The sequence below is a fragment of the Pholcus phalangioides genome, unplaced genomic scaffold, assembly GCF_987345545.1.
Source record: "Pholcus phalangioides strain wild (caught in Gottingen) unplaced genomic scaffold, Ppha-v1.0 ptg000007l_1, whole genome shotgun sequence".
Lineage (NCBI taxonomy): Eukaryota > Metazoa > Arthropoda > Arachnida > Araneae > Pholcidae > Pholcus > Pholcus phalangioides.
In genome coordinates this window covers 2,717,901-2,739,425 of record NW_028301600.1, presented here as the reverse complement: position 1 = coordinate 2,739,425, position 21,525 = coordinate 2,717,901, and the positions used below count along the sequence as shown (strand labels likewise).

Here is a 21,525-nt window from a genome sequence, read left to right as displayed (position 1 = left end):
TTTTAAGGCTTGCTTTATTACAAACCGATGTACAACGGCAAAACACAGTGTAATATTTTGACTGATTTTTGATGTGATAGCCTACAAAATTGATGTTTCTCAAATCATACAATCAAGTGGAAAAAACTTTCACAAAAAATTCTGCACCCTCTGACTTAAAAAATTCACCACAGCCTGTTTGGACCTCTACGCTGCTTCAACTGATTGCACACCAGTGCCCAACCATTTGATTGAACTAGGGTCTGATTTCTGCATGGGCAAGTGGGGCATTTTACGCAGGAGCCCCATAGCTTAGGGGTCCCAGCATGGTGGCCCCCACAAGGGTGGGGTTGGAAGGGCCCGGAACAATTCTCATCATTTTTGCTTTTTCACTCTATAAATTAACTATAGAAGGACCCTTGAAAAGTATGACTGAGGGCCCACAAAAGATCCCAGCCTAGGGCCCTGCTTTAAGATTTGGGGCCATGGGTATCAGAATTTGAACAACATATTTTCACTGACCAAGAAAAACATTTTTTACTATAGTTGCAGGAGCATAACCCTCTACTCTTAATATGCAATTTTTTTTGCGCTGATATTTTTTTGCATAAATAATGACGCTTGTGGAAAGCCGAAAAAATATTTAAAAAATATACATTTAAAATTCCACTGCTTATGAGATCTTTGTGCATCTGTAAAGTTATGCAGAGATTGCAATTTTTATATACAGTCATAATTATGTTTCCAGTTATAAAAACATTGAATTTTATTGCAATTAAATAAGTGCTTTGGTATTAATTAATAAGACATTAAGCCCATATATTCTATTTATGTATTTATATATTCAAAAATGGCAGTTAACTAGACAGGAGAGAAAACATCCAGGTTTTATTTGCTTCCTTTTAGGTTCATGATTTCATGGTTTGTGAAAGCAGTTTTTCGACTTGATTAGACGCAAATTCACTTTGCATTTTTCACATGACACAAATGTGTATCCCATGGACGAAGGATACGTGCATGTGGTTCTGCCAAACTGGAAAAAGCACTTTGATTTACACTGAAGAGCCAAAAAAACTGGTAAACCTGCCTAATATCGTGTACGAGCCCGCAGAAGTGCCGCAACATGACGTGGCATGGACTCGACTAATGTCTGAAGTAGTGCTGGAGGTGATTGACACCATGAATCCTGCAGGGCTGTCCATAAATCCGTGGAAGTAAGAGGGGGTGGAGATCTCTTCTGAACAGCACGTTGTAAGGCATCCCAGATATGTTCAATAATGTTCATGTCTGGGGATTTAGGTGGCCAGCGAAAGTGTCTAAAGTCAGAAGAGTGTTCCTGGAGCCACTTTGTAGCAATTCTGGACATGTGGGGTGTCGCATTGTCCTGCTGAAATTGTCCGAGTCTGTCGGAATGCACAATGGACATGAATGGGTGCAGGTGATCAGACAGGATGCTTACGTACCTGCCACCTGTCATAGTCGTATCTAGACGTATCAGGGGTCCCATATCACGCCAACTGCACACACCCCATACCATCACAGAGCCTCTACCAGCTTGAACAGTCCTCTGTTGACATGTAGGGTCCACGGATTCATGAGGTCGTTTCCATACCCGTACACGTCCATCAGCTCGAAGCAATTGGAACCGAGACCCATCAGACCAGGCAACGTGTTTCCAGTCCTCAACAGTCCGATGTCTGCGTTGTCGTACCCAGGCGAGGCGTAAAGCTTTGTGTCGTGCAGTCATCAAGGGTACACTTCAGCTCCGAAAGCCCATATCGATGATGTTTCGTTGAATGGTTCGCATGCTGACACTTTTTGATGGCCCAGAATGGAAATCTGCAGCAATTTGCAGAATGGTTGCATGTCTGTCAAGTTTAATTATTCTCGTTGGTCCCATTCTTGCATGATCTTTTTCTGGCCGCAGCGATGTCGTAGATTTAATTTTTTACCGGATTCCCAATATTCTCGGTACACTCGTGAAATGGTCGTACGTGAAAATCCAAATTTCATAGCTACCTCGGAGATGCTATGTCCCATCTCTCGTGCGCGGCTATAACACCACGTTCAAACTCACTTAAATCTCGATAACCTGCCATTGTAGCAGCAGTAACCGATCTCACAACTATGCCAGACACTTGTTGTGTTATATAGGCGTTGCCGACCGCAGCGCTGTAGTCTGATTGGTTCCATATCTCTTTATTTACTCTGATTGGTTCCATATCTCTTTATTTACTCTGATTGGTTCCATATCTCTTTATTTACTCTGATTGGTTCCATATCTCTTTATTTGCTATACGCATGCCTTTACCAGTTTTTTTGGCTTTTCAGTTTAGTTCTGCATTGTTGGACAACATCCATGCTTCTGGGTCTTCCACATTTAGGTGTATGGGGATCAATTTGGCAGAGAGATTGTGTCAGGGCAACTCTCAACTTCTGGTTCAAAGCATTTAAATTTTTTTTCCGCAGACACTTCTCTGTAGAGTATCCAAGCATTTATTATGGCTATGCCCACTAAGCAATACTAAATGACAAAAATATCACTTTCTTGACTTCATTCCAGTACTGAATCTAGCAATGTTATATATACTGTCAAACAAATAAACATTTCTTAATTGTTTGTTATACACACTTATGGTAAATGAATGTTTTAATTTTTTCTATCAAATCTTCACATGATGGATTTGGGTAACAATCCAAAAAATGTTGATAAAAAACAGACATTGGAGTTATCTTTGAAAATGACCATTAAAATATGAGCACAGTTGATTGGTGCTAAGTACTCTTCTGAGAATCCACATGGTTTTTTTTAGTTCATTTTTCATAGTAAACTTGCAGTTAGATATTCTGCTTCCCTGAATTGTGCTGCTACACTGAATACCTCTATCAAACAGACTAACTGCAAAATCAAAAGAGATATAGTATTTATCAAAGTACAGTTTATAATTTTGTTTTGGGAATCTCTTGAAAGTCTGATAACATTTAAACTTGCTCTCATACCCAGTTCCCTACCAAACACAGCATGGCATCATTCCATGGCCCACTGTGTATTTCAATTTTGTGGGCAAATCCATAAAGAATGAAGAGTTTGCAGCCCCACTTATAGGGTTTGACATTCATGTAGACTTTCATGTGATGCCTGATCTTTGTAGAACATGTTTGTTCATCTACTGCCAAGTACTCACTCATTGGGATAGGCAATATAATTGTATGCGTTTATGTAAGAGGCTATAAAGATTTCTAATCTCATCAAGAGCCATTCTGCTAGGAATTCCTTAGTTGTTGATACAGATCCGAGACATTTGGGGATGTCCTAATCAGGTGGCCTACCATGTCCAATACATGGTCTGCTGGCGAAAAGTTTGGTGACCTTGCTGGCAAAGGAAGAATAACAACAGAACAAGGGCACTCCAGAGAAATGTCATCACATCAGGCCTGCATTATCCTGTTGGAAAATTGCTCCAGGGTGATGTGTCATGAAAGGTAATGCAAATAGCCACAGAATGTCACCAACATATTTTAGAGCTGTTAAGTTGTATGCTAAATGACTAGTAGATACCTGCTGTCATAAGACATATTACCGCACACGATCACACCAGGGGTAATGGCTGTGGTCCGCCGTGAAACATTTCCAGACTACTGGATCCAGCACTTCCACACACTAATTCGATGCTCATCTACTACAAGAATGGAGTTGGATACATGGCTGAACACTATGAGATGCTAGTCTACTGACAGCCATGATGAGTGGTTACGATACCACTCCAGATGACTCTGTCAATGTTGTGAACCACTGTTAGCAGGGCCGGTTATGGGCATCTTTTTCTCAGCCACCTTGTTGGGCATTTTGTCTGTTGTTGCCTTGTATTTGTATTTATGTATTTGTTGTTGGAATATAAGAAAAAATATTTACATATTTACCTTACAGTTTTGAACCATACAATTTCAACATTTTTTAATTATGTCGCTATCATCTTACATACACATATATGAGGTCATATGGTATTTCTATATAAGCAAAATGTAACTTCAGTGTGTTATTCTTTCTGTTTTATTTCCTTGCTCCTTAATGTGACTTGTAGTCTGGTACTATCATGTTTCTTATATTTAATAAATAACTTTGTTTTCAAAAGAAGTCTTTTATTATGTCCTTTATGACATCCACAGTTCTTTCTAGATGAAAATGTCTATGTAAATGTCCTTTTCAGGCCTAAATTGAATTGGTGTATTCTACTCCTATACTCCCACTACCCCTTGGCAGTACTGGAATCTCTGCCACATCTGAACCCTCCCCCCCTCCCTAGCAGATAATAGTAAATCCCGGTACTCTGACAGAGACTCATTAATATTCGCCCCTACCTGATTCATTCTCACTCACAGGATTACCCGCAAGGGTAACTTTAGGCGATGGAAAACGCTCTGAACATTGCTAATCTTCCTCCCAGGAACACAACAGAATTGGCATCACAAGAATTTCTTTACTATGCTCCAAGTACGACTTGCATAATGATCTGATTTGCAAGTGATAATCAGTTACAAAACTTTTTCCCACATTTTGATAATCATTTGTATGGCATTAGAGAAATCTATTTTCCTTAGAATTTTTTACGCGCAACTGTTCTGAAGAAATCTCTTTCCAGAGGTTCAACAACACAATTCATGTGAAGTGGTAAACAATTTTGATGCAATCCAGCTGAACAATATTAAAATAGGCATTAAATTATTATTGAAAAAATTTACAAATTAACATTTTGAATTCTTTCTATACAGAAAGTCATTTCTGTACTTGTTCACTAGTCATCCAAACATAGGCGGAGATAGACTTGGAAGTCTGGGGGGGAGGCGCTCAGTTATTATTGCTGGGGGGCACGATGATGATGATGTCAATTCACCTCAGATGTTGGTTTAAATCTTGATCTCGTGTGGAGGTCAAGATTTAAAGCAATGTTTTGTTCATTTGATAAACTAATTTTCAGTTTGTAGGAATTGTCTATACTAAAAATATTATTTGATAATAAATTTTCACTCTAAATTTTTCAAAACATGGTTTTTTGAAATGAAAATTAATGCAAAAGCTCCACTAATTTTTGCTCAAGTCTCCACAATCACATTTTAAAAACTTAAGCACAATTGTAGCAGGAAAAACTGTAACTTATAAAAAACAACACATTTATACTGTACTTATGAATATTCTTTAAATTGTATCCTGAAATTTGAGTAGGTACCTTATTTATACTATATATATAGCAGGGAAGCTTATAAAACTTCCATATAAAATTCAATTTTCTTCATTTGCTACCTAACAAAATGGGTGTTAATCATACATATTTTGTTGTACATATTTTATTTGGAAGAGTTGATCAACTTTTTCCAAGAATATTAAGACACCAATGAATAAAGCAAATACACTAAAAGTACAAAGTTTTGTATTTTTTGTGTAATTGTATTATTTTTGGTGGTCTGGTCATTGGTGTCTTCTTAATAATTATTTTATTGTAAATTATATAAATAGTCTGTAATTGTACACATAAACTACAAACAAATGCACCACTTTGAAAACATTTTGTGTAGAATTCAAATTATTTTCATTTTTTTTGTTAGTTTTGTATGGAGACCTATGCTAGGACTTTTCAGTTTTTATGTCAAGGTTTTATGAAATAACTAAAAACATATATCAATGTAGCAAGGCCATGTATATGATATGAGGGATATTCCAACTCAGCAATATTTCCTTTATGACAACCCTATATAGCAGTCAGCTGCACAATCACACTCAGAGGTTAATCTTTCACTGCATAAACTTTGTATATACTGTACATCCAAATTATATTATGAATTATACAAAATTACCATCATTATTGTAGGAATTGTCTATTCTAAAAATATTATTTGATAATTAATTTTCACTGTAAAGTTTTCAAGGTTGTATTATACAAGTTTACAATTTTAACCACATTTGCACCCATGGTAGTTGAACATCAGCTTCCAACAGATTAGAACGTATGTTGATTCCTTTTTTTCTGATTTTAATCAAGTTTAATAATCACTTATCACACGATTAGTGATGATTATGATTAGTCTAATCCAAGGCACAACTTCTGACTAGTTTATAACTAATTATATGAAAAGGTTATCAATCACATTTCTAATTGTTTCAATTTATTTAGAATTACAACTTCTATTTAAAATAATAAAATATCGTAAAAGGTAAAATTCCAATTTAATGGTATTCAAAGAGAAAAATACTTATCGTTGCACACGATTTATTGGTGGAATAGTGTGAGACAACAGCAGAGTAGTATCATTATATAGGGGCAATTATCATTGTATCCAAGTTTCACACTGTCATGTTTAACTCCTAGAAAAATTTCAAATGATGCATTTGCTTATTAATATTTCAGGTACATACTCTGAACAATTTTAATCATAGCCCCTTGCATGTAGAGTGGTAAGGGGAGCTGACAAAGAATGTAATCACTTTTCACTTACATTAAAAACGTAATACATAAAAAATCCTGCATTGAGAGACTATGGGTCCAGATTAGTATATCAGAGGCCATGATCAATATGTAGTTAATGGGCTAATAAATATTTTCAACATATCAAGTAGGCATGCCCCCCTCTTTACATCCTGAATATTAGCCCCTAGACAGGAATCTTTGGTAAGGTACCCCCAGTGACGTATTCACGAAGAGGCTAAGCGGGCTATAGCTCAGGGCGAAAATTTCAAAGGGGCTGCAAATTTAAAGAATGGCTGGTCAAGTAGTCAACTGGGAGAAAGGTGGCTAAACCATAAATCCACTTTTACCAAGAGATAAAAAAATAGCATGCAAGCACATGAGTGACAGTAACAGTGTACAAGCATAGGAGTAACAAAAAGAGTGATTTAGAGGGTGTGTGAGTATGGGAGTGACCTAGGGAGAGCAAGAAATCGGGTAAGTGTGTGACAAAATGATTTATCTTAAAAGTGTGCCAGAACATGCGATTAACTCAGAAAATAAGGAAACATGTCAGTGAGAAAAATTTCAAATATGTATATAGTATACAGATTTCAAATGATACATTTCCATGTTCATATTTGATCTATTACCTACATACTTTAAACAATTTTAAGCATGTCCCCTTGCATTCGGGGAAAGGGGGACACAATGATTGAATTCTCTGTCATGACAAAATTCAATCATTGTTCAATTTTTACATAAAAATATAATTCATATAAAATATACATAATCTTGTACTAAAATTTACTTCAGAGAACCACATAAAAACCCCTGCCTTGATATCCCATGGGTGAGGCTTAGGATTCAAAAGGTGCATAATCGGGCCTATAAATAGGCTAGGGTAATTGGGGCACCGAGCCAAACGAGGCTTCACGAAAAATATGTATACATATTTTGCAATCTTTTAAAGGGGGCCCCCAACAAGACACGCTACGACCTTGCCCATTATCATTCAGTTTATAGGCTAATAAATATTTTTCACCATCACCAAGTAAGTATGTCCCCCCACATCCTGAAGCGGAGTCCCTCGGCCGGAATTTTTGGTAGGGATCCAGTTTAAACTGGGTAGCAGAGGTGCTGACATGACATAAAGAAAATGTTGAGGGGGCTGAAAATCTGTATTTGTCCTGTATGCAGGAGGAGGAATGGTGTGTGGTATTGTGTATATTCAATGAATTATTGGGGTTGGGAGCTCAGCATAAAATTTATAGGGAGAACTCAACATTGCTCACCAGAAGGGTGGGGCTGACAGGGCCTGGGACAAATACCATAATTTTTTATTTTTCTATGCTATGAATTCACTATAGAAGTGCCCGAGAAAAGTCTGGCTTGGGGCTTGCAAAGATCCTAGTCTAAGAGTCCTACCCTAGGATATGAGTCGTGAGAGTTCAAGTAGCCTCAGCTACCAGGTTCCGGCATATACAGCTCAAGCGCCTTGACAACCCTTATTTACCTTTTTCCACACTGTAAATTCACTACAGAGGGCCCCATTTTAATCTGACCTAAGGCCCCGCCAAAGGTCACAGCCCACCAGGAGGGAACAGATTTATAAATTTAAATAACTAAAAAAACCACTGTAAAAAAAATAACAAACATTGACGATATCTTGGAAAATTTATCCTCGAGTTCAGCAGTTCTCAACCTTTGGAAGCCCATAGTCCGGTTTCATTTGTTTTTGCAAGGGGAAGGCCTGGTCAAACATATGACTATCTGCGAACGAATAAGGGAAAAGGAAACTACCAATCACTCGTGGTCCGGTAAGAATGATATCAAGACCCGACAGTTCAGAAATGCTGCTCTAGTTTGATAGCAATAGTAAACTAATGCTTACCTTTTCTCTAAATGCTGTCTTTGGCTTCAACTTTTTTTTCTCACCACTCTCACATCTTTATATTTTAATAATAATCCCTTATTTTTATCATTATAATTCGTTTAAAAACAATATCACTGGCCATCGCAGCTTGTAACTAATGCCATGTCTTTCCCTCTTTCAAAATGGTTGTCTTCTTTGTTGATGCTCACTGACAGCGAAGACGGGAGAGGGGGAAACGCGTCATGTCCTATACCGTTCTTGGTTGTTGTCAGTCATTATAAATGTCAAGTGTGACATTATGATGGGCAAAAAAATTTTGATTATTTCAAAAGAAATTAATTATCATGTAAGATATTCTGCTTCGAAACAATGCTGTAAAAATGAGAGTATAACTGTTTTAGAGAAAAAATGAAGATATTTTGGCATTTATTGAGTGAATAAATTTTTACTATACCGTTCAATATCGAACACGTAGAAATTTCCGACCTCTTTCCGACCTTCAGTATTCATTTGACATTCCGACGCACGATTCATTGTGCGATTGCCGTAAGCAACCTGATTTGCTCACATGATCATGTGACTAAGGCTTTGGACAAAAGCAAAAATGTTGATGTGGTCTATCTCGATTTGCAAAAGGCTTTTGATTGGGTCTAACATGATAAATTCTTGAAACATTTACATGAGATTGGGATTGAGGGCAACTTGTTGAATTGGATAGAATCATGATTGCAGGTAGGTCACAGCGGGTTATGGTAAATGGGGGATTTTCTGATTGGACAGGCATCACAAGCTGAGGCCCTCAGGGAAGTGTCCTTGGATCCATACTCTTTTCAATGTTTATGGATAAATTCGATCAGGGAATTGATGGGGTTTCAGCAAATTTGCTGGTGACATTAAATTAATGAGTATAGTTGGGAATCAAAGCAATAGGGAGCTGCTCCAGGCTAACTTAAATAGAACTGCAGCATGGACAAATGAATGAAGTATGACAATTAGCATTTACAAGTGCATGGCCGCTCATTTTGCTTCAAATTATCCATGATTCACTTACAAGCTGAATGGGAAAACTCTTCCTAATGCAACTAGGTTCACCAATTTGAGAATCCTCATTGACGAGCGACTTAGGTTTTCTTAACATTGTTCTGCTGTGGTGAAAAAAGTAAATAGAATGCTTGATTTGACTCTTAAAAAGGTTTCTTCGCATTCTCTTAGTCATATATCTGCTTTTTTGAGGCTTAGTTTGTCCTGGCTTAAAGTGTTCCGTACAGTTTTAGAGGCCCTATCTTTAGAAGGATATAGATATAGAGTTGGTTGAGAGGGTGCAAAGAAGAGCCACTCAGGGGCGTAGCCAGAAATTTCGTTCGGGGGGGGGGGGGACCAAAGTGACAGAACAATGGATTTGGCCATCTTTTTCCCATTTTTCGGTCATTTTCTCACATTTCAGGGGGGGAACCAGACCCCCAAGTCCCCCCCCCCCCCCTGGCTACGCCCTTGGAGCCACTAGATCACTGGCGGGTATGAAGAAAGACCTATTGGTTGAATATATTTTCTTTGGAACAATGTAGTCATCTTGGAGTAGTCATATATCAATGTAGTCAAATGCTTCGACTTGGGGACACCAGTTTTGATTAGTTAGGAATAATTGTCGGTTATTGTGTCACGGAGTTTTTCTCCAACAGGGTTTTAAATGCATGGAACAGCTTACCTTCTGATGTCGTGAATTCACCCATGATAGACACCTTCATGAGGAAATATGATAAGATGGGTGGGAGTAATCAAGAAGCTATCCATATTTAACGAATGACAACCATATTTCTATGGGCAGATATTTTAGTCATTTAGTTGCTTTTCTGACTTATTATTTTCGGATAGCTGTATTTAGACTATGACAACCATAATTTTATGGATTTTTTCTAATACTATCTATTTATTTTTATTTCTCATTTTACTTTTTTCCAGCCTCCTTGCTGGGCATTTTGCTTGTTGTGGTTTCAAATTTTGTATTTCTATTTTGTGTTTTTTCTATTCACCTCGATTCGATTACGTAATGTATTAAAACATGTTTTATTGATTTCCAGATTAGCAAGAAGTCTAGTTATGGATTGTTAACTTTAATACCAGAAGTAGGTATAAATTTTTTCTGATTTTCTTTCTAACCATGGGTAATATAATAATATAATTACATATGTTATTATTACATTTGTAAAATCATGTGCAATATAACATTTTTGATAAATTTTAGTATTATTTTTAAGTCGTGTCCTTCTGAACTTTGTGACAATGCTCAGTTTTTGGATTGAGATTTTCCCTCCATTCCTGTAAAGTAAGCCCAAGGCCATAGTGTGCCTTCTTGGGTCCCCGGGGCAAACTTTTCCTTGGGACCCCCTCTTGAAAGGGTTATTATTATGTAAACTTTTGGGGCCCCAGTTGTACCAGTTTAGTTACGGCCGTGCCAGAGCCATTTCAACAGCACCAGAGGCCCCTACCTAACTATAAACACCTGCCTAGCAATTTGCATACTTACTCTCTCCAAACTTTTAATCAGAAAATTTTTTTGTTATGAGGCCTTTCCCGCACTTGAGACTCTCGAGCTGTGGCATCAGGGACCCTGGGCAAAATAATTCTTCTGAAACCCCTATCCCACCTAAAAACACCTGCTAACCAATTCGCATACTCAACTATTGTAAACAAATCTAACAGTCCTAAGGAGCCATGTATTGAAATTAAAAGCAGAGGAGATGGAGGGACACCAAAATCACTTGACTGCTTGGGCCTTCATATGGGTTAATCCAGCCCTGGCCTATATGGTGTAATTTTGTTTGTGGTGTGTGCGAATAAGTATATTTTTGTGCTGAAATATCCAGATCATTCTCCTCTTAGTTTTCCAAATGGCATCTAATTTCCAGTATCTTTATGTAATTCTCAGAAATTTGACTCCCATCTAAAAATGCTATATCTGAAGGCTGCTTGTGCGACCACTGATCCACCATCCAGTAGACAACTAAAAAATTTTCTCTGTTCCTTGTGTAAATCATTTCAATAGCTTGCATATCCATCTTGGACCATTAAGATTCAATTTAACTTTCCATCATTTAATAGTACATGCAACCCCCGGTCACCACAAGATGTGCCAATGAACCCACTATAACTGTTGCTCTTGATGACAATTTATAAGAGGTGGTTTACACACCGGTTATTGTGTACCATATAATCAGCTCCTTTAACACCAGCATTACCTGACTTTCCATCCTTTCCCTGTTATAAAAATTCATGCCACTTCAGGTATACAGTTGAACCTCAAGAGGTTAATTCGAAGCTCAAGGGAACGATAAAAAAAGTTGAAATTATCCAATTAATCTATACTGGATCCATAAAATGATTACAAATTGCAACTTAAACATCAGTATTCACAAACAACTAATGATTGATCTTAGCTGCTACATTATTCCACCATTATCGAATTGGCATCACTAGAATTTCTTTACTATGCTCCAATTACTTGCATAATGATCTGATTTGCAAGTGATAATCAGTTACAAAACTGTTTCCCACATTTTGCTAATCATTTGTATGGCATTAGAGAAATCTATTTTCCTTAGAATTTTTTACGCGCAACTGTTCTGAAGAAATCTCTTTCCAGAGGTTCAACAACACAATTCATGTGAAGTGGTAAACAATTTTGATGCATAGATGGCTTTTTTCTCAGCCAGAGATATCAAGGAAACAGTTATTTTCCGGATATTATGCTGAGGTGAGCTCGGAAAGAAAAGTCATCATGTCTCCGCCGGGACTCGAACCCAGGCCTTCTTGCATACCGGGTAAACATGCATGCGGTATGCAAGAGGGCCTGGGTTCGAGTCCCGGCGGAGATGTGATGACTTTTCTTTCCGAGCTCACCTCAGCATAATATCCAGAAAATAACTGTTTCCTTGAATTTTGATGCAATCCAGCTGAACAATATTAAAATAGGCATTAAATTATTATTGAAAAAATTTACAAATTAACATTTTGAATTCTTTCTATACAGAAAGTCATTTCTGTACTTGTTCACTAGTCATCCAAACATAGGCGGAGATAGACTTGGAAGTCTGGGGGGGAGGCGCTCAGTTATTATTGCTGGGGGGCACGATGATGATGATGTCCATTCATGTATACACATATACATTAGATCTGTCGACTCCACCTTTGATTCTGGGGGGGGGGCATTGCCCTTCACGCCCCCTCCCCCATATCTCCGCTCATGCATCCAAACCCTTTTGGCTGATTAATTTGACACTGATAATCTTTTTACGAATTTAGATCATGGGGTTTTGCTGGTTTCCAATCATGAAAACAGTTATTTTTTCAAAGTGAGTTGCTAAACAAAAAATACAATGTGAAATGCTAATTACATTCTGGCATACAGAGGGTGCTATTTTCAAAGAAAGAAGAGCTCATTTTTATTAAAAATTTTCATAAAATCTGAAGTTATCTTTTTACAAAAATCATGAAGGCCAATAACAGTGTTCAACAAGGTGGCTGAAAAAAGATACCATAAAAAATATGGATGTCAAATGCAACCAAAATATAACTATCCGATATAGAAGCATATATCATGAAAAAAAAGAATAATTGCTATTATATAATACACTACCAATAATACAAGATTATGGCTGTCTTATCTAAGTGTGGATAGCTTTTACAACAACTAATAGCCACAAAAACTTTTAGATTTGGTATAATCATTAATTATAATTAATTAATTATTAAATAAAGATTTTGCTTTTATTATGTCATAATTAATAATTAGTAATCAATAAGAATAATTAATCATTACAAGAACTCTATTGGATTGACTATTCCACTATAAAACAAATACTTAGAGGAAAGTATCCATTTTAAAGTACAAGCAGCGAGCAGGTCAAGCGAGAAAAAGAAATAATAATTCATTCCAGTTAAAGTGGGTAAAAGCAGGTAGATGGGTGCACTATGGCCGCCCCAATGAGTTTTCACTATGGACACACATTTATGCATGTCACCTGTCACTACCAAAATTTCTGCACCGCATTTTATATGTATACACATAACTTTTTATAATAAGTACTTTTTGTATTGAAAAAATATTTTTTTTTCCAATGCAATATTTTTGTTTTCTATCTTAAGTTTAAATTCAAGTCAAGATAACTTTGTTTAATTTTTTAACATGTTGTTCTCGTGCTATTTATTATATTCTCCTCATGTATTTGATGAGGGGGCTGTTTTATTTATAAAAAGAAGCAGACACATCATTTTGACTGTTTTACTAAGAACAATGTTTACAGGAGCTCCAATCTGCGCATGTTGTTATTCCCCACTATTGCCACCTTTGGTCAACCTTATAACTAAGATTCTCTGGTGTTGTCAGATACATAACAGTGCAACAATCTTATTTCTATAAATTTCATTTCATTCATTCAGTGGTGTTCTTGTCCCATTATTAAACAGTTTTCAAGTTTTTTTTATTTCTCAAACCTTTACTGTACTTCTTTTGGCATTGTGTTTTCAAATAAGATTAAACGAGTGTGAAAAATTGACCATTACCTCATACTACTAGCAAGAGGGCCTCTGATTTCTTGAAGCATTAATTTCTCACAAAGTAAAATACACAGCTGATTTAGACTTTTATGAAGGTACATATATTCCTGCCTTCAAAAATATGTTAGTAAATGGTAATAAATCAATACCACCAATCTCAGCGCCATTTCTTAGGTTCATTATGAACAAGAATTTTAAGATTTGAATAGATTAATTTTAAATATTTCCATTTTGCAAGGAACCAGAACATTGTATTAGACTTACATGCAAGCTCTCATCTTCATTTTCATCATGGCCTCAAATGAAATTTTTTTTTTTCTTGAACGACTGTGAGTTAGCATTTGGTAATCAACACATTTGGTCAATGTGATAGTGCATGTCTATATTTATCCTCTGGAGACCGAACCCATATTGTGCCAAAATGCATGATTTTTGTATTTTTCCTTTTATTTGCCTTTTTCATTGAATCCTTCTAAGGACATCCAGTTTTTAAAAAGCTGGAGTGTATAAATGGAATCATATCATGAAAAAAAGTCAAGAAAAATATAAAATTACATTTATACAAATACAACGCCACAACAGGCAAATTGCCCAACGAGGTGGCTGACTTAAGAACATCATGGATCCCCGAGCCAATTTTTTTGGAGGCTCTACCCACTACTGCTACACCACACATGCACCCCGCCCACACCCCCCCTCCCCCGCGGAACCCCCAACGAATCGGTACATGCGGGAATGTGCGTGTACGTGTAGTGAAACCTGACGTGAAGTGTTTTTGTTTCTCTGTAATGCTTGTTATGTGTAGTGCTGCCATCTGCCACCAGTTTTTCTAACTATGAGTCAAGTGTTATGATTGAATGATTTATCGTTGTAGGACTGTTGCTCTCTGTGGCGAGACTTTTCAACGGGGAGATCAGCTCGCATTTGCGCCTTGAAGTTGGGAACCACAGAAAACCAACTTCAGCCGACCACCACTGTGGGGTTCGAACCCGGATCCTCGCATCGCGAGTCCGTCACTATAACCACTCGACCACCACAGCGGCAAAACACATTTGCCATAATGGTTATTATATAAAATCTATCTAATATATAAATATTATATGGGAACTCTATCTAGTTATGTAAAACCCATCTACATATTATACAGGTTGAATGCGACCTAATCTGCCAAACAAAAGGGGATGATAGATGAGCCAAAATGGAACATGAAACATCCTACCAACCCTGTCCTATTTCGAACCATTTTCAAGTTATGATGAATAATCAATTATGGGGAAAAAATATGTCGAGTCTGAAAAACGCTGAATTTGTGAAGTTTCTGAAAGACTTGCAAGCAAACTAAGCACATATTTGAAAAAGAGCAGGAAAAATCCCATAATATATCACCATTTCAATCAGAATGTCTGGATTTAATGATGAGCTTCAATCACTGAATATTGGTGAAGTTCAAAATAGAACTGTTGCCTTGTCCATTGCACTAGCTTTTTGAAGGAGCCTACGATAAACCGTATCATGTTCCAGTCGAGGAGAAAGTTTGCGTTTTGTTTGCAATACATTACTGAAATCGGTGTTTGTGAAATAGACATTTTAGCAGATTTTGGTGACAAATGAATTTTGCACTTTGCCAATCTCTCAGCACTAGTAACTCGCCATTAAATTCAGATATCCAGAGAGAGGTTGGACAACTTATAGTATTTTATCTGAACAATGAAATTGTCACCAAAATCTGTAACTGCTTTTGAATTTTCATCGAATATCTACTTCGATGAATGCAGGTTTCAATAATGTATTGTTAACAAAAGGCTCCATACAAAGGTTTTAACAACTGGCTGTTGCGAAGATGAATTTTTGGAAAGAGAAAATTCAACTGCCTTTGCAGAGAATCGAACCCATGTCCTTTCACTTTCCAGTTGAACACCCTAGGCAACAACGAAAAAGGCTCAATTTCTCCTGAACTAGAACACTGATATTGTTCATTATATGCTCTTTCAAAAGCTTTTGCAATGGACAAGTTTTTGTTAAATTTGACTGATCATAGCTAAAAGGTTGTTTGCAGAATTGGCAGTTATAGAATTTTGTGACAATTCCATTTTGAACTTTACCAATCTTTCAGTACAAAGGATTTAACAACTGGCTGTTGCAAAGATATATTTTGGAAAGAGAGAAAATTCAACTGCCCCTGTGGGGAATCGAACCCACGTCCTTTCACTTTCCGGGTGAACGCCCTAGACCACTAGACTACAGAGGCACCGAATCTTGCAATCTTTCCTTGGAGCTCGTGTGCACTGAAAGGGACCGTACATGGACGGCCAGACCAGACCAGACTCAGGCCAAGCTCACAACTGCTGACGCTGCCACCAGATGGCGACTTTTGCAAGGATGACGTCACTCTCCACTATCATACGAAGGATTTAACAACTGGCTGTTGCGAAGATATATTTTGGAAAGAGAGAAAATTCAACTGCCCCTGCGGGGAATCGAACCCACGTTCTTTCACCTTCCGGGTGAACCCCCTAGACCACTAGACTACAGAGGCACAGAATCTCTCAATCTTTCCTTGGAGCTCGTGTACACTGAAAGGGACCGTACATGGATGGCCGGACCAGACTCGGGCCAAACTCACAACTGCTGACGCTGCCACCAGATGGCGACTTATGCAAGGATGACGTCACTCTCCGCTACCATATGAAGGATTTGTTGGGTTTATTTCTTTTTCATGTAAATTAAAGGAACTCAACTGTAACCGGATCGATATGCAAATCATGACTCAATCGCACATGTTTGTAATGTGTATATATATGAACTGTTTGGAATCCTGTTTTGTGTGGTTCTTGTCTTAGTGTTATGTTTGCGTTGTCTCATCAGTTATGTTAGATGTAATATGGACTTTAGTTTTCAATGATTTCTAGTGGAGATCAATATGCTGTCGTTAAATAAATCTGTCATTTTGCCGATCATTATTCTCGTATTCTTTCCATCTGTACTCGCGCAGAACCACACTTTGCCAACAGGATTTAACAACTGGCTGTTGCGAAGATATATTTTGGTGGCAGCGTCAGCAATTGTGAGCTTGGCCTGAGTCTGGTCTGGCCGTCCATGTACGGTCCCTTTTAGTGTGCACGAGCTCCAAGGAAAGATTGCGAGATTCGGTGCCTCTGTAGTCTAGTGATCTAGGGCGTTCACCCGGAAAGTGAAAGAACGTGGGTTCGATTCCCCACAGGGGCAGTTGAATTTTCTCTGTTTCCAAAATATATCTTCGCAACAGCCAGTTGTTAAATCCTTCGTATGGTAGTGGAGAGTGACGTCATCCTTGCACTATTTTTCAGAGCTTGAACTTACCAGATGTTTTGATGGAAATTGTGTCATCTTATAGGATTTTTCTGCCCTATCCAAATATGTGCTTAGTTTGCATGTAGGTTTCTCTGGAACTTTAAACATTTAGGTTTTTTCAGACTCGCTTTTTCTTCCATAATCCATTATCCACAATCACTCAAAAATGGTTTGATATAGGACATGGTTAGTACGGTGTTTAATGTTCTACTTGTCTGGGCATTTTGCCTGTTGTGGCATTGTATTTGTATTCATCTATCACCCCCTTTTGTTTCACAGATTAGGTGACATTCACCCTGTATAATACTTATCTTGTTATTAAGACAACCATGATATTCTTTATGGGCATTGTATCATGTATATATATTGTTTATAATTTTTGTGATTGTGTTTCTAATTGGGTTGCTGTATTTTTGAAATATGACATCCATATTTGTTATGGGCATCTTTTTCTCAGCCACCTCCTTGGGCATTTTACCTGTTGTGGCGTTGTATTTGTATTATTTGTATTATGGTAATCAGACATCTATCTAGTTATTTATGAAATATATGTTTTGCAAATTTCAGGATAGTCGTATTGATTGCCCTAATCCTATTCTTCTGATGAAAGCTGTAAAACATGAAGTTGAAATAGAATGCATGAGGCGTGCTCATGTGAGTGTAGTTATGTTTGATTTTTTTTCAAGTGAGGTTCAGTAACCAAATTTGTGTTATTGCGATGTAATTAGATCATTAGTTCCTAAAAAAGTATTAGAAAAATGTTTTTGCATAACTCAGATATGCTACTTTTAGAAGGAAAATTCTGTTGATGTTATGGAATGTAATTTCCATGTTGAGCACAGTGCCCTAATTCAGTGACGTGGGCTACTTCACAGTTACTATCCTGCCTTCTTACCATATGCATGTTTATATTTGTGATGTGATAATCCTGTTTTACTTTATTATGTGTAATAAATGTTTCTATTACATAATGTGTCTATTCATTTATTTATGTCCTGACATTAAGAGGTTGCGGGCTCCAGGCTTAAGTCCATAGATCGTAGTATAATTGAGGATTAATTTTTGATATAAGAAACAACGTGGCGATGAAAGAGATGGCAGCCATTACTTTCAGTAAGATAGATGCACTAGGGAAAAGCTGCTATGAGACTTGGTTCATACAGATGAAAGCTGTACTAGTGAAAAACAACAAATGAACATGTTACTGGTGAATGACCTACCGAAGAAGTGGAGCTCTCAAGAAAAAGGGAAAATGGTGACGAAAAAGCAAAAGCAGAAATCATTCTTTCATATGCGAAGTACATTTTTACATCAGATCAGAAATTTGAATAGATTGCAAAATATGATGAAAAATAAGATGGCAACACTATGGAATCAGTTGGGTTGCCTGGCCCTCGCAACATAATATGGTTTTAGGATGATTGTATTTTGATCCAAAATGCATATGGCACCTCCATGAATGGTGCACTCATCCATGGAAGGTAAGTAAATTAATTTCACAAATATTAATTATACAATTTCACAAATAGATTCCTATAGATGAAATAATTACACATTTCATATACATACAGTGAAACTCCTCTAACAGAACCACTCTGCGTTCCACGAAAAAGTGGCCATCTGCGGAGGTGACCGCCAAATAGGAGTTATAAAACTCATGCTTAATTTGCTTACAATGCCCACAAAACATATATATATACAGTGAAACCTTGCTACAACGATACTCAATATAATACAATACTAATAATAATATCGGTATTGGGCATCATCTAATCACGGAAAGGGTTTGGTATTGCTTCTTTTTGGGTGATACACCAAAGTGTATTTCGATAAACCCCTTTACAGGAGCAATACACATCAAACTGAATTTCTTCTATCAGCTAATCAATTAAAATATTTTTCAGTGAATAAATACTTATAAAGCACTTTTTTTTTTAAATATAAAGCACATTTTTTTTTAAATATAAAGCACATTTTTTTTTAAATATAAAGCACATATTTTTTTAAATATAAAGCACATATTTTTTTAAATATAAAGCACATTTTTTGTGAAACTGAAAACGTCAAGTTTTGAATAACTCACTGTTATTCTACTGAATCTCTGAAGAAACTATCCTCAAAGCCAAAACTTCTACATTTTTTACCTATTCAGTAAAGATTATAGACTATATTTGTCTGGTTTAGCCTATTACCCCAGGAGCAAATTTTTAAACTGTCTCACCAGCTAGCAGCAACCGTATAGCATTATCGTTTGTCATCCTATTTACAAATGTTTCCAACCTGATAGTGTCATACATGAACAGAAAATCTGATTGATCTGAAAAGGTATTCATGCTGATGTACCAAGATTATAAGGTTGTACAAAAAGAACTACCAGCTCTGAATGCACTAGGAAGGAAAAAATTCACAAAAACTTGTTTTTTTCAACTCTTATCTACAAGGAAGTGGCCGCAGACACGTTAGCCGCTGACCACATACAGAGGTAGCCATGGAATCGTGATGATTTTTGTATTATGTTGCAACATTCTGTTTGCATGCCCGGATTACTTTTAGTGTTTCCCAATATTAATTAAAATGGATGACAACAATGAAAGACAAGGTTTTTTCCACTTAAAAATAATTTATTAGCAATATGTCAAAATGTTTTTTAGAATTAACAAAGTAACAAACAAATTTTTCTTCAAACCATTAACATTAGAAAATATCACAGAATGTTATTGAAAGGTTCTAACCCGAGTCGGTCTGACAGGGTACTCTTGAATACTTTGTTATCAGAGTTCTGACATCTTCTACAATCGAAGAACAGTCCAAGAATCTTTATCACCTCCCGATGGCACAAGTTCAGCAAGAGTTTGCCCTAGTGAGTCCAGTAAGGATGCAGATGCGTCCCGAAGTCGTTCAACAATATTCCATCCTTGATGAGAGGGTGTCCCCTCACATTTTCACATGCAGACGACTGGACGATTGAAGAGACAACCAACAGGAGGAGAAGCTGTGCTACTCCGACGGTATCGCAGCAAGAAACTGAATCATCAGCTTATGACAGCAGAAGGAGAGCAACCCTTTGCACGGAGCGAAGCCGGATGATACACTATCAATCAACTAAAATGCAAATGAATGCAGGAATCAAATGGGGAACAATACTCAGCACGCTGCTGGTGTATATGGGGAAACTCTTCGTTCATATGATAGTGGATGATGAATCAACACTGAGGATTGAATTAACATAAACTTTTTAACAAAAAATATCTCATTTGCATATTTATACGGAATACTATTATGTAACTTTGATATATAAAAATTGGCAAGTCAGAATGTAAACTTGATGGCCAATCGACGGCATACAATCTCGTGGATAGATCCTCGAAAATAAAATAAAGGTAATAAAATCTATAAAAATGACTAGAATAAGGACTACTTTTGTGGCGGCCTAATGGTAATGTTACTATGTCTATGGATCCTATTGTCCATTCTAAGGAAAACTAGCCGCAAAGGGGGGTGGCCGGGGAATAGGGGTGGCTGCCTAGGGGAGTTTCACTGTATAAAGAAATTGAGAAACAAATTAACTCATGGTAGGTTGACTTGGCCTTTCACCCGAAGGTCCTAATCTTGTTACAGTATCTCGCTGTTTGTGCACTTGTACAGGAAGTTTATGTCACAGGAAGCATACTGAAAATATCCAATTGGTCGAATAGCATCTACTGAATCAACCAGCCATTTCCAAGGAAGGCTTAACATAAGATGCAAGACATACTAAACGCACTACTTGTTTTGGCGAGATTGAGTCCCTGGAACATTTCAAAATAAAGAAATATTTTAGTTTCGAGCAGCTTTAATACATTCAAACCCGCCAGAAATAGAGAGTAAATATTCAACTGGTCACCATTGCTATGTAATTAAACCAAAAAGTTTCATCGGACCGCTGAGGATTAGTATCAAACACAAATGGTTGAATGAATTAACAAGCTCAACTCAAAGAAATAGTGATTGACCTGTAGCCAGAAGGGGTATTTATACTAGTGATAAAGATATTTTGGGACCAATTGTTCCACTTGAGCATTCTGTCTTTACATGGAAACTATGACATAATATTTAGAATTTACATAATTACACATTTCATAAACTTTTTTACACTAAAATTATTTTAGAATGGCAACATGAATAACATCAAATAGGGGAATCGATCAGGTTTGCCCAACGAGTCATTAGATTCATTATACTTAATGAAATTATTGTCAACAATTGAATGGATCTCGGGCAGGGGCGGTCTTAGGTTTGACCCATATATGCGTCATTACCACTTGACTGGTTAATTATCTCCAACGTCTCATTAAACTCATCTAACTTGAC

General features: G+C 37.0%; 1 protein-coding gene and 1 non-coding gene across 5 annotated transcripts in view; one reads left to right on the top strand and one right to left on the bottom strand.

Annotated features, from left to right (window-relative positions):
* Positions 1–21,525, top strand: part of LOC149084792 (xaa-Pro aminopeptidase 1-like) — a 537,471-nt gene that overhangs the window by 278,571 nt on the left and 237,375 nt on the right. For all 4 annotated transcript variants that reach the window (XM_089232535.1, XM_089232536.1, XM_089232537.1 and 1 more), the window contains 2 exons: positions 10,371–10,415; positions 17,743–17,829. In XM_089232535.1, coding sequence (XP_089088661.1) covers positions 10,371–10,415; positions 17,743–17,829 — 132 coding nt within the window. The remainder of the gene's footprint in view (positions 1–10,370; positions 10,416–17,742; positions 17,830–21,525) is intronic.
* TRNAS-GGA (transfer RNA serine (anticodon GGA)) lies at positions 16,020–16,093 on the bottom strand. The gene has a single exon. It is a non-coding gene; the product is annotated as a tRNA-Ser (tRNA).